This window comes from Mus caroli, unplaced genomic scaffold (assembly GCF_978045245.1).
Source record: "Mus caroli unplaced genomic scaffold, Mus_caroli_1 scaffold_13, whole genome shotgun sequence".
NCBI classification, from domain to species: domain Eukaryota; kingdom Metazoa; phylum Chordata; class Mammalia; order Rodentia; family Muridae; genus Mus; species Mus caroli.
The window spans coordinates 43,240,647-43,254,120 of NW_028227268.1; the positions used below are offsets into that span (position 1 = coordinate 43,240,647).

General features: G+C 36.9%; 1 protein-coding gene across 6 annotated transcripts in view; it reads right to left on the bottom strand.

Annotated features, from left to right (window-relative positions):
- The window catches only part of Nf1 (neurofibromin 1), a 247,835-nt gene that overhangs the window by 157,222 nt on the left and 77,139 nt on the right, over window positions 1–13,474 (bottom strand). For 3 of the 6 annotated variants that reach the window (XM_029483491.2, XM_029483493.2, XM_029483490.2), the window contains exons 9-13: window positions 12,172–12,345; window positions 11,659–11,781; window positions 11,130–11,204; window positions 9,615–9,644; window positions 5,200–5,331 (exon numbers count right to left, since the gene is read on the bottom strand). In XM_029483491.2, the coding sequence (XP_029339351.1) occupies window positions 5,200–5,331; window positions 9,615–9,644; window positions 11,130–11,204; window positions 11,659–11,781; window positions 12,172–12,345 (534 nt within the window). The remainder of the gene's footprint in view (window positions 1–5,199; window positions 5,332–9,614; window positions 9,645–11,129; window positions 11,205–11,658; window positions 11,782–12,171; window positions 12,346–13,474) is intronic. The other 3 variants (XM_085829768.1, XM_029483494.2, XM_029483492.2) reach the window with 1 other exon arrangement.

A 13,474-nucleotide genomic window follows, 5' to 3' on the forward strand; every position in this document is an offset into this window, starting at 1 on the left:
CAAACATTATGAAGGCAGTTCTTTAAAGGGCCATATTAATGGAAAAAATTTATTAAACTGGTTTTGTGAAAGATAAATAACCCAAATAGACAAATTTTTAGTTCAATCAAATAAATTCATCCACAAAAATCACTCACAAATGCACATAGCATACCAGCATGCCCACGGTGCCTGGCACACAGCATACCAGCATGCCCATGGTGCCTGGCGCTGCTCTGGGAGCTTATGAGTCTGTGTTGAAGCAGTGAGAGCGTCATCATCCAACCAGCTAACCTGCTAGTGAAGGAGGGCAACTGAGGGGCTGAGCAGACACTAGGCAGGCGTCAAAACAACTTCAGACCTAACTCTGCTGGGCCATGCGACATTCTAATTCCTGTAACCAGATTTGGCCTTAGTTTGCTTAGTTATCAAAACAAATCAAACAAACTTTCAAAGAGTTAAAACAATAAAATCCAATCCAACACAAGCTATATATAATAACAACTCTTAGGAAACTGGGTTTTAACTTCATTCAAAACATCTTCAAGGGTACTCTGTAGAAGAGTCAGAAAGGAACTGGCATAGCTTCAACAACAACATATTTTTATCTTATTGAAAAAAAATCCAAGTAGTTAGTTTTTCAAGCTCTAAATTTGTTTTTGCATGTGTGAGGTTTGTCTGCTTGTATGGGTATCATCTTCCCCTAGAACTAAATATAAGAACTTTCCTGAGCCATCTTGTGGGAGCTGGGAATCAAACTCAGATCTTCTCTAAGAGGAACAAGTGCTCCTAACTGCTGAGCCACCTACCTCTCCAGGCCTCAAATAACTACTACTTTCTACCAAGTAACTTATCCCCAAAATATCAAGCAGTTGTCAAGCTTTGAAATATAGCTGCCTGTATTCAAATACTCATTGGGTCCTCCAAAACAGTCTGCAGAAGAGTGTCTACATGTAGCATCAGGGAACCTGGCCCCAGCTAATTCTGATTGGGAAATAAAGATACAAGCAGTCAATAGTGAGGGAGAAGAAAAAGATAGGGTTTTAGGTTTCCCAGGCCTAGGACCATAAGGATGAGGAAGAAAGGCATCTGCCATGCTTTAGGAGAATATGGAGAGAGGAGAGACACAGAGGCCACCATGAAGTAGAGAAGCAAGGAGAACACCCCGGGCTCTGGGCCAAGAAAATGTGGCCAAGATGGAACTCAGAAATTAGTGAGTAGTAACTTGGAATTATTGGTGGGAGGTAGATTCTAACATCATAGAGGTTAGGCAGTCCCTCTGCTATTGTGCTGTTTAAGGCATATTAAAATACAGAGGCTGTGTGGGTGTCTTTTACTCAGGAACATAAACCACGGAGGCGGGAAGCAACCCCACGCTCAAGATTGATTTATTAGAAAATCAATACTATATTGAAATACATAATAGTTTACCTTTTCATAGACAGAACATTTTTGAAACAAGATTTTACTATGAGGCAGGTAATGGTGGTGCATGTCTTTAATCCTAGCACCCTGGAGGCACAGGCAGGCAGATCTCTTAAGTTCAAGGCCAGCCTCGTTTACAGAGTAAGTTCTAGGCAACCAGGGCTACAAAGAGAAACCTTGTCTCAAAAAATATAAATACATATTAAATAATCAATCAAACAATCTTGTATAGTCCTGACTTGCCTGTTTATGCCACCCAAGACCTTAGATTAAAGGCATGCCCATTATGCTCAGCTAGAACTTCTGCACTGCTATGTCTGCAGCAAAGCAAAGGCATAGCTCAATTCCTAAGAGCTACCAAAATGATTTCAGGCAGTGTAAACAAGGCACAACCCATGATTCTAGCATTAACACCAGGCATATCTGTGGTTTATTCACACATTAACATGAAGAATAGTGTTTACCTTAAATATTCCCCAAACTCTAAAACTTCCTTTTTTTATACAACTGGATTACATTAATTTGCCATTTTCTCTAATGGAAATATTAACAGAAAGTTTTCCTACAGCCATTACACATACATCCATAATACTATACATACAAATATACAGAACTTTAAAGGACTAGAGAAATGGCTCAGTGGTTAAGAGTGTATTCTGCTTTACCAGAAGGAACTCCTATCAGATGGCTCACAATCACCTGTGACTCCAGCTCCAGGGGACATCTAATGCCTCTGGCCTCCATGGGCATCTACTTTCATGTGCACACACTGACACATATACTCATATAATTAAAAATAATAAAAAAATGAATCTTTTAGACCACCGAGGTAGAAGCAGGAAGACAGTGAGTTCAAGGTCAGCCAAAGCTACATAACCTGTATCTCAAAGAAGAAAAAAAAAAAAAAAAAAAAAAAAGCTTAAAAATGACTCTGAAAACTAAATGTATACTGATACTACCAAAAATAATAAATAAAAATAGAAATAAAACAAAATTTTATCATGTCATTGAGCCACAAGAAATCCTTACTAGTTACAGCTTTAAGAAAACAGTGACCAGGGGGGCTGGCGAGATGGCTCAGCAGGTAAGAGCACTGACTGCTCTTCCAGAGGTCCTGAGTTCAAAGCCCAGCAACCACATGGTGGCTCACAACCATCCGTAATGAGATCTGATGCTCTCTTCTGATGCTCTCTTCTGGTGCGTCTGAAGACAACTACAGCGTACTTATTCATAACAATAAATAAATCTTTAAAAAAAAAAAAAAGAAAAGAAAACAGTGACCATAGCACAATGTAGGGCCTCCAAGTGTTAACTAACAACCAAATCTAAGAAATTAAAATTGTAGATTATGTCAGACTACCAACCAAATCTGTGGCAGTTCAAAAGAATAAATGAGGTTCATTTCATTTCAGCACTCATGCATAAAAATTAAGTGGCAGAGGTGTTGGGTTGAATATAAAACAGGAAGCAAATATGGTTTTCCACCAATTCCAATTATCCTCCTATCAGTCAGTGTAAGAGGTAAGAAAGCACTTTACACTGAGCTATGGCCCAGCACACAGCAAGCTGAGGCTGAGACACAGATCAGTGGTACAGCTGGACAGAGGAAAGCCCTCCTGGGTTTGACAGTTAGCATGCCCTCCTAGTGCAAAACACAAGGTGGGGGTAGATTCAAGGAATTACTACAATTTAAAGAAAATGTCTAGTTAAGAAATATTACATAGCTACTCTATATGTTACCACTAACATATATACCTGTAACAATTTTTTTACATTAAAGGTATCGTATACATACCATCACAAAAAGTAAATTAAGTAAGCTTGAATATTAAATTTTATTTAATAAAATACCATTGAGGCAGGGGGTATAGTATAGTATATGTTAGGCATTTATGGGAAACCTGGGATTGATCTTCAGCACTGAAGGAAAAAAAAAATTGATTCTGCAGATACAGGTCGCTCAGGACACACTGGGACTGAGCTAGGCTGGAAATGCATGTGTTTAAAATTCAAGCTCTCCTGTTCTCAGGCCACAGACCAGAAACATTCAGCCAGGAAGCTAGCAGGTTCCCAAAAAGACTACCTGAAAGTTGCTGGGTAGACCAAGCTGGACTCAGTAATTCTCCTGCCTCACCAGTGCTGGGATTACAAGTGTGTGCTACAGTATGCGAGCCTCAAAACACCATCTTTGATTGTGGCCTTTCACCCTTCAAGATGTCCAGATCTTTTTGACTGAAAATCCAGCAAATCTAGCCTTGATCCATCCGAGGAACCACTGAGGTTTACCAAGAAGTCTATTACAGAACACTCGGAATATGATTGCTGACTACACCATGGTGTGTGTGTGTGTGTGTGTGTGTGTGTTCATTCCTGCCAAAATGTCTACAGGTGATTTGCAATTATAATCTACTCCTTAAATATTAAGCTAACTTAAACCCCCCTTTTGATCTCCAGAGTATAACTCCACAAGACAGTACAAATAGATCTTCCCAAATGCACACCGTGTGTATGTATTCCCCATCAGTCATCAGATGCTCCAGAGGGCTCCAGAGTGGGTGTAACAGAGAACTACACGTACCCAGTGTTTTTCTAATTCCCTAACAGCTGTCCAACATTGATATGAACATGTTAAATCCCAGCCTAAAGCAACCTTTCATGGTTATATAATAAAAGCCCTTTAAAAAGAAAAAAAAAATCAATGACATGCCCTTTCAGCTATTATTTTTAGCACAAAAATAAATATTTTAGGATAAAAATAGAATGGTACCTTGTATAGAAAACTTTCTCATTTGAACACCTGGTATATTTTTAAAATCCTTAGAAACTGCTTCTGACAGCTGGGCAGGACTGAGCCTAACTGTATAAAGGAAAGTGCTGTGTCCTTAGCATCTTGGAAAGATAAGCATGCTGGAGAGCGACCTGCTTAACTATTCGTGTAAGATGCATAGTTTATTAGATAAAACCAACAGGTGAAGACACGATACATTTTCATCTGAAATGACATGATGTGACTATAATGGTAACTATACTCAAAAAAGTCAAAGAAATCAAGGACTTTTCTGAGGTAGTTACAATGGCTCGATCATATGTACTTCCAGCCACAGAAGCCCACTACCATGTGACACAGTGACTGGCTAGCACCTGACCACGTGAGCAACAACAGCCAATAAGATGGGAAAGTAAGCAGAAGACAAAGCAGCACCAGTCACATCAAGAGTCGCCTTGTGAATGTTCTTCCTACGTACGAGTAAGGAAATCATGGGCACAACCCTATCATGAGCTATGAAAACCCACTCTCTATGGATTTACAGTCTTTATTAACTAAGCTCTTGGAACACAATTTCAAAGTAAGCCTTTGTTACGTTTCAATAAACATCAGTGTCAAGCTCCTATCAATTTTTGCTAAATGATCATATTTACTAAAACATAAATCCTTTAAGTAACACCTGCTTTACTCGGTTTCTAATTTTCCTATACCATTCAGCATCAGGACACTCTAACCCAATGTCTGAAAGTAAGAAACAAATCAAAACAACTGAGTAAGAAAAAGTTAAACCAAAAACACAAGCAAGATGACACTCATTAAGACGTTAGCATTTTCTGGAAAACTTTAGGAAAATCAATTTCAACTAACAGAAGGAGTGAAAAACAACTACTGTAACTGGGCAGCAACGGCATGGCAATACAGCATTCCTAGAGAAGGAAGGACCCAGTCAACCCGTTAACTCCATCAGCAGGAATGAGAAGACTGGAAATGCAGTACACAGGTGGAATTCAAAGCTCATGGTTTCTTACTGGTGCCATTCGTATTGCTGGGTGCGCTCCACAGCCTTGCACTGCTTTATGAAGTGTTTCACCAAACATACTGCGAAGTTCAACTGAGTGACAATATACAGCATCAATCTTAGGCCACCAATCCAACGCAGACTAAGAAAAAACGAAAGAACAGAGTACAAAAATCACACGGGCTGTACATATTCTTTCACTGCTGTATACCTTCTTTTTTTTTTAAATACTTTTATACTTTTCTGAAAAACTTTATAAGACCATGCAAACATACAATATGATTTTCAAAGTCTCCAAATGATCTCTTTAAGTCAGACACTAAGCAGACACACATGTTAAAATAGAATACTGAGCATGTGCAAATGAGATTCTCCTTTCTCAACAATGCCATATTAAATTTAAAAACTATTTGCAAAATTCTTCAACCAATTTTTATCTTTTAAAAAAGTTTAGTGTTAACAAATTTCAGAAACACATGCATACATTATATATTTTTCACCAGGTAAGAATGCTACCATCACAGTTTTCCATGAGATTAGTGGTTCAACACAATGTTGAAAGACTATGTAAAACCATTAGTCAAGTGCTTATAAACAACAATTAACATGAAATTAGTAAATGGAATAAAGCCATTAGTATATCAATAATTTTTTACATTGATAAGCAGATGGCACAACACATGGAAGACTAAATGGTCACCAAAAACAAAGACAGCTGATCCTAGCTAAGTATCTTTGTTTTTACAAAGCTAGACATGAAAGTCAGGACCCTGGGACATGTGTATGTTAAGCAAGTGCTCTACCACTGAGCTATATCCCCAGACCCAGCTAAGGGTTTATAAAATAATTATTTTATATATATATTTTCCTATTTCCATTTAGCCAATCTAGCTGATTTATAAAATCTGTTTTATTTAAGTGTATCCTTAAATGACTTTTGCTTTAAATTTAATTAATATATTTCAATTTTAAATGCTTGAAAAATAATAATTGTGAAAAAGCATTAAAGTTTATCAGTTTATAGAAAAATGACTGGATAAACTTTCACTACTTATATAGGCTATACATGAGAACAATATGCTTTAAATATAAATTTTCAATTTGTAATACTTTAGTTAAAAATCTGATATTAAATAACACATTCATATAGTAAATACAGGTGACTTAACAGCTTCATCCTACTTATAGTTTATTCTTCATTTAAAAAAAAATCAAGCTAGTCTTAACATTTAAGTTTCTCACAGCTCACAGTATTTTGAGTTACAAACTCTCTTTACAGAAAAACTAAGGCAAGCACAGTAGTGTACACCTTTAATCCTGACACAAGGGAGGCTAAGGCATGAGGAACTTCAATGATATCCTGGGCTTCACAGAAAGACTTCATCTTAAAAATACATAAGATAGAGGCTAGAGAAGTAGCTCAGCAGTTAGGAGCACTGGCCGCTCTTACAGAGGACCCTAATTCAAGTCCTAGCACCTACATGGCAGCTCACATCTATCTGCAGCTCCTGTTCCAGAGGATCCAACACCCTCTTCTAGCCTCTACTGACATATAGTAGGCAAAACAACCATACACAATAAAAATTCATTAATTTAAGAAATATAAATGTTGAACTATTATGGTAATGCTGTCTCTCGGTTATTTGATTTAGCCAATTCCTACACACTGGTGGTGTTTACTGTCTCTGTTTCTTTTCATGTTGTTGTAATTAGATACTCTGACAAAAGCAACTTCAGGGAGAAAGAATTTATTTAGCTCACAATTCCAGGTTCTAGTGGCAAGGAAGTTAAAGCGGCAAGAGCTGGAGAGAGCTGGTCACATCAAATCCAAAAGCAGGAACAAAGAGCTTTCTCTACTCACTGCCCAGGGAATAGTACCACACAGTGGTCAGGGGCCTTCCTGTCTCAATTAACGTAATCATGATATCAATCTTCATGGATATGCTCAAAGGCTCATCTTCAGACTTTATTGACAACACTAACTATCACAGAATATAACACATCTCTCAGATTTGAGGCACTGATCTGCCCAAGTCCATCAGTGATCAGTGTAACCAGATTTCTATGTTTTGTTAATCACCTGAAAGTAACAAAATGCTCAATGATTTAAAAAAAAAAAAAAAAAGTACACTGAGTCCTGACTTCTTCCTATACATTGCATAAAATCTTGGCAGAAATCAATAAACTAAATAGACAAGCATCTCCTTTAATATCTTATCAAATTACTAGGAGTGGGGGGGTTGCTATTTTCAGTTTTGGTTTAGTTTACATCTGTTTGGTTTTTGACACAGGTTCTTGCTGGAATTCACTATGTTGTCCAAACTGGTCTAGAACCTGTGATTCTCCTGCCTCAGCCTCTTAAATGCTAGAACTACAAGCATAAGCTACCACAACCACCTTACTATGTAATCATTTTTGATAACTGTAAAACTGTACCACAGTAATATGTATGCACTATTGTACTGGCTGGTTTTATGTGTCAACTTGACACAGGCTGAGGTTATCACAGAGAAAGGAGCTTCAGTTAGGGAAATGCCTCCACGAGATCCAGCTGTAAGGCATTTTCTCAATTAGTGATCAAGGGGGGAAGACCCACTGTGGGTGGGACCATCTCTGGGCTGGTAGTCTTGGGTTCTATAAGAAAGCAGGCTGAGCAAACCAGGGGAAGCAAGCCAGTAAAGAACATCCCTCCATGGCCTCTGCATCAGCTCCTGCTTCCTGACCTGCTTGAGTTCCAGTCCTGACTTCCTTGGTGATGAACAGCAGTATGGAAATGTAAACTGAATAAACCCTTTCCTCCCCAACTTGCTTCTTGGTCATGATGTTTGTGCAAGAATAGAAACCCTAACTAAGACAACTATATATTAACTTTTAGACTTAAGATTTAATTTTTTTTTATAATTTTCTATTTTCATAAGGAATTAATCCATTTATTTCAAAGTAAAGGCTATATTCTCAAATAAAATAGGCACTAAAAATTAGACATCCCTGAGTTAATAAAACTTTAGTGTTTTAGTCAGTTACTAAGTGTGTGCATTCTGAAACTAGTCAATGAAATAGACATTTCCACTTAATAATAGTTTATTAAAAATATTAAGACTAATATAAGTGAATTATGTACATTCCTCAAGGTTATTTAAATAATTTTCAAGTACCCTAGAAATACTTCTTTAACCATCTCTTGCCAGAGATTACCTTCAATATATGAACTATTAAAAGGCAAACTACAATAAACTGCTACAAGAAAAAAAATCTGCAATGAACTACTGTCCTATCTGTAGCATGTTGACTTACATCTATATTTTTTAAATTTCCTAGCTGCACATCTAATTTAACCTTTTAAAAGCCTATACGGATGATACAGATGTAACATAGATCTTAAAACTATAGTTTCTCTCTTAGTGCACATCATTTTCAAAAAGTGACAGTATAAATACCACTTTAGAAACTACTAAAAAAAATTACCACTGCATCAAAATTCAAATAGTGAATAGACTTTAAGAATCTCTAAATGAAATTGGAATGTTTTAGATTTAAACATAGTACTTATAAATTGTGTATGAGGACATCTCACAGAAGCAATATAAAACTCCAAACATAATTTCTCATTCTACATAAACCCACAAAAAGATTACGACTTTTATCTTTTAGGGGAACATAATAATTTTTTAAAGCTGTAAACTGGCTTAGTAGACATGGAAAAGGAGCACTGAGGAGGTATACTGAACCAAAGCATTTAAAAAGAAAATATATACCAAGAAATTAAAGATCTAGACTCCATGAATCTAGGAAAGAATTCATATTACTTGAAAACAAACATTTTCCTAGTAAAAATTTCCAGTAAAACTCTATAAAACTCAATTGTATAAATCTGCATATTTACTGTTATAGTCTTTAACAATTAAAAGTACTTTAAAGTCAGTATTTTTTGGCCTCAAGTCTTGGTAGTGTGGACTCTAATAAAACACAATTTACCCAGCAATCTCTAAGGATGAGGTATAACTAAAGTATAACTGAAAGTCTCTTTGGAAGCTGGGTACAGTAGCTCAGTCCTTTAACCCCACCACTCGGGAGGCAGACGGAGCTCTCTGAGTTTAAGGCCTGCCTGGTCTACATAGTTTCAGGCCATCTAAAACTACATGGTGAGACCTTGTCTCAAGAAACAAACAAACAAAAAGACACATTGGCATTATCTGAGTTGTTTACAAGCTATTCCACTCAACAGATGTTGATGTATTTAAAGACTAGTCAGTATGGGTGCTTTATACACAAAAGTCCCCGGATGCAGACACACTCTGCCTTCATACATGCAGCACTCCTCAGAAAGGGGAGCACACGCTTTCATCAGGCACATGGACAGAGGCATGCAGGAACTAACACTCCAGGCATGCTTGAAACCCAGAAAGGAGCAGCTCAGCCACTTACAGCAGTGCCAAGTCCATGCTTGAAAGTGCTCTATGTATTCAATTATAGACAAAAATATTTCACAATTAAAGTAACTAATCACAGAATATTCAAAGACTATAAACTTGGATTTATTAAATGTTAACCATTCATATAAAGTTATCCAATTAATAAGTGGAATACTTTCAATATTTTGAATCAAGGTAGGCAACTAGTATTTTGGAATTACATATAAACTTAAGGGATAGGAAAATCATCTTTTTTGTTGTTTTTTAAATTTAGAACTAAACCTTGGAATGAGTCAATGTGCTGAGTCAATGAGACGATGGCCTGAGTCATTACACTGGCAAATGTACAGGTTTTAATATAAACATATTCTATCTACACTTAGATTCACAATACTATCCTCATTGGAACTAACTGGATTGAGTGTAACTTATACCTCTATCAGTGATATTCAAATGAGGGCTGTATTATTCCTAAGCATTTAGTTGTTCATAATGCAGGAGATAGAGCATGGTTGCCGTTTCATGAGTGATGGATGTCCTGCAAGGCCAGGCTGAAACAGAGACCCAACATCCTAAAATGCTACTAGCACTCCACAAAGCAAAATGAGTGTGTCACTAAGTAGCTTGATCAGCAGTTATTTTCCCCTGCAAAAATACCTTTCAAAAAGAGTAATGTTAGGTTTAATTTGATAATTCCAAGGCAAATAAAGGAATGGGTGTTATTTTAATTCACAAGTCATAAAACAGAATTTAGAAGTAAGACAAATACTCCAAAGTATTAGTCATCAAAGACTTTAAGGGAAGAAAAAAGAAACAAAGTGAACAACTTATTCATAAGTGTATCATATCTGCCAATGTGTAAAAGTAGTACTAAGAAAAATCAAATCAGAGAACATTCAAATCCAACTGTCCATACACAGAGATATTAAATTCTGCAGTCCACATCTACTACCACCTTCCTGTCTGCTTTCCATTTCGTACACGCACAGCACAAATACCTCTAATGAAGTCAGCTGTTTTCTCTGAAATGCTTTTGTCTCTTGTGGTATGTATTTTAAAGCATGTGTTTTATTCTAATTAAGGGGATGAAAAGGTCAAATCAAGTGAAGCTTCACCATTTTAAATGCCCATAGCTAGGCTGGACTACAGTTACTCTTCCTTCCAACTTAACAAAGAGAGTAAGAAACAATCTGTCAATGCTTTGTTACCAAAGCACTAAATGGTTTTTCAGTGGCATTGTTCTCAACAGATTTTGAACTTTAAATGCAACTTTGTAGGCTTACTCCTTCCAAAAGATTCTATTAACTCCATCCCTCTCACTAAAAGCCTCAGGTAGAGACTGAATATACAACTGCAGCTGGACATAACTGCTGGTGGAATCATCTTAGGGAAGCTCTGCTTTACAGAAAGGTCTAAGTTCAGAACAGTTGATAAAACCAGAATCTTCCTTAAAAAGAAAAGAACATATAACCCAAATCAACAAAGAAACCTTTACTTGTTAGTAGTACAGTACTAGCTTTAGACTTACATTGGTGATGATGCGGTGCAGTGAGTTTACCAACACATAGTGAAATGTAGAAGGTGAATTCTGAGCCAGGCAGATCTGCCCCAAAAAAAAAAAAAAAATGTACATTAACAAACAGAGAGAAAAAAACAGCAAAAAGTAAGTTACTTTCAATAAAATAAATTTAAGGTCTTGAAATTAACATCAAGAATTAGAGTTAAGAAATATTAGTAAGAGATTAGAAAGATATCTCAGAGTTTAAGACCACCAAGGATCTAGGTTAAGTTCCCAGCACTCACACACAGCAGTTCACAATTGTCTATAACTACAGTTCCAGGGGACACAAATGCCATCTTCTGGCCTCTGTCACCCCCATACACATACATGGTGCACAGATATAAATGCAGCTAAAACATCCAAATGCATGAAATAAAAATAAATTTTTTTAAAAAAAGAAACACTAATGAAAGTATACCTATTCATCTTTATAGTTTCTGCATTTTATAAAGATAACCACATCAATAAGCATGGTTATATAAAACAATGATCTGACCTTAAAGTGTTGGTTGTTGTGAGGGCTTATCCGAAAGCAAGAGACAAGACAGTCAATCATGAGGTCCACATCTGCAGGTTGACTGCCTCTAGAGAATGGTTTACTTGGATTAAAAAGCAGGTTCTATAAAAATCCCAATAGAAAACAATGGCCTTTAAATAGTCATGAAGTATTTATTTAACAAGGTATATAAACATAATCAACATTAGTCACATTGATTATAATAAACTTTAGTCGCCGGAAAAAGCACAAAATACTGGTTACTATAGTCTATCGATATCATCTAAGATCCAAGCATCTATCTACACATTAAGGAAACCCAATGCATATCAGTCTTCCTGTTCTCAGTTTCGACTAATGAGCACAGTAACAACAAAAGCAGGTCCTTTGAACATAACATCAAAGTTAACTCAAAATTTAGAGTTAGCAATTATCTTCAGGAGAATATTTATACAAGAAGGTTATCCACTTAATTTTCTTAAGGCCTATAGAAGGGAAAGAACAGCATATTACCTTCAGATCAACTACCATGGACTGAACCAGTAGGAAAATGACCGAATTATCTTCCCAGTTGATGTAAGTGCTTGCTTTACACAACTTGACACAAGCAATGGCAGCACTCTCAGTCAGCTGCCTGCTTCCTCCATGGCCAGCGAGGGCTTTCCGTAAACTGTCCAGAAACAGCTTCTACAGAATGGAAATACAGGAAGAAAAAACACCTCGTTTGTACTACTACAGATCAATCTAACATAGTAGCAAAACACCAACTATAAACACAAATGGCTTGTATCTGGCTATCATTTCATATTTAAAGAGTAAGCCCTTTTTAAAAAATGCACAAAACACTTTTCTCTACTTTCTCTGTTGACTTACTAGGGAAAGGAACCACTCCTTACTATACATTTGAACTAAGTATTAGCTGACGATATCTTTCCTTTCAATGTTACCTTTGAAGCTTAATCATTAGCCTGTCTTGGTTGTGGTAAAAGACAAATTGTTTCACTTCTTTTCTACTACTCTTGAGTATATTTAACCTCCAGCCTTCTAAACAATATACCCAAGGGTATTCTGTTGCTCTAAATTTCATTTCTAGAAATAATTAAAAAAAAATTAAATGCAGCTTTGCCACAAGCCATAATTAAAGCCAGCTGAAACAAGATGTTCCTTAGGAGCTCAGGGCCCTACATAGACCTAGGCGAAGATGGAAGCAGCACCAGTATCTAACAGGCTTGACAGCTAATAAAAAGGCAGTCCGTGCAGAGTTAAATGATACTGAGGATGACGACGACGTCCAGTGACGTTGTCCAGTCACCTGTGCTCTGCTTCTGTGATATGTCCTGAACTAGATGTGCAAAGAATCTCTAAGTGTGCCAGGCCTTTGTCCTTGTATGTTTTAGTTTTAAAAAGCAGCACCAACAAGAAATAAAACTATTAAAATTAACTACCCAGAAGCAATGGTTCTGGGTAGTTAAGAGCACTTGCTACTCTTTCAGAGAACAAGAATTCAGTTTCTAGCACCCACACTGAGTGCTCAGAACTGCTTGTAACTCCAGCTCTAAAGGATCTTATGCCTCTGTTGGAACACAAACATACACACAGAGCACACACACATTTTTTTACTGAAAAATAAGTAATAAAAAAGCAAAACAGTCTATCTTGTTGAAAGATTCATTTCAGTTTCTGTGCATGCTTGTGTGTCTGCTTGCTTTATGTGTACCATGAGTCTGGAACCTGCTATCTATCACGCACGCACGCACGCACGCACACATACACACAGAGCTGGCCAGCCGACCTACAGACCAACCAACTAAGTGTT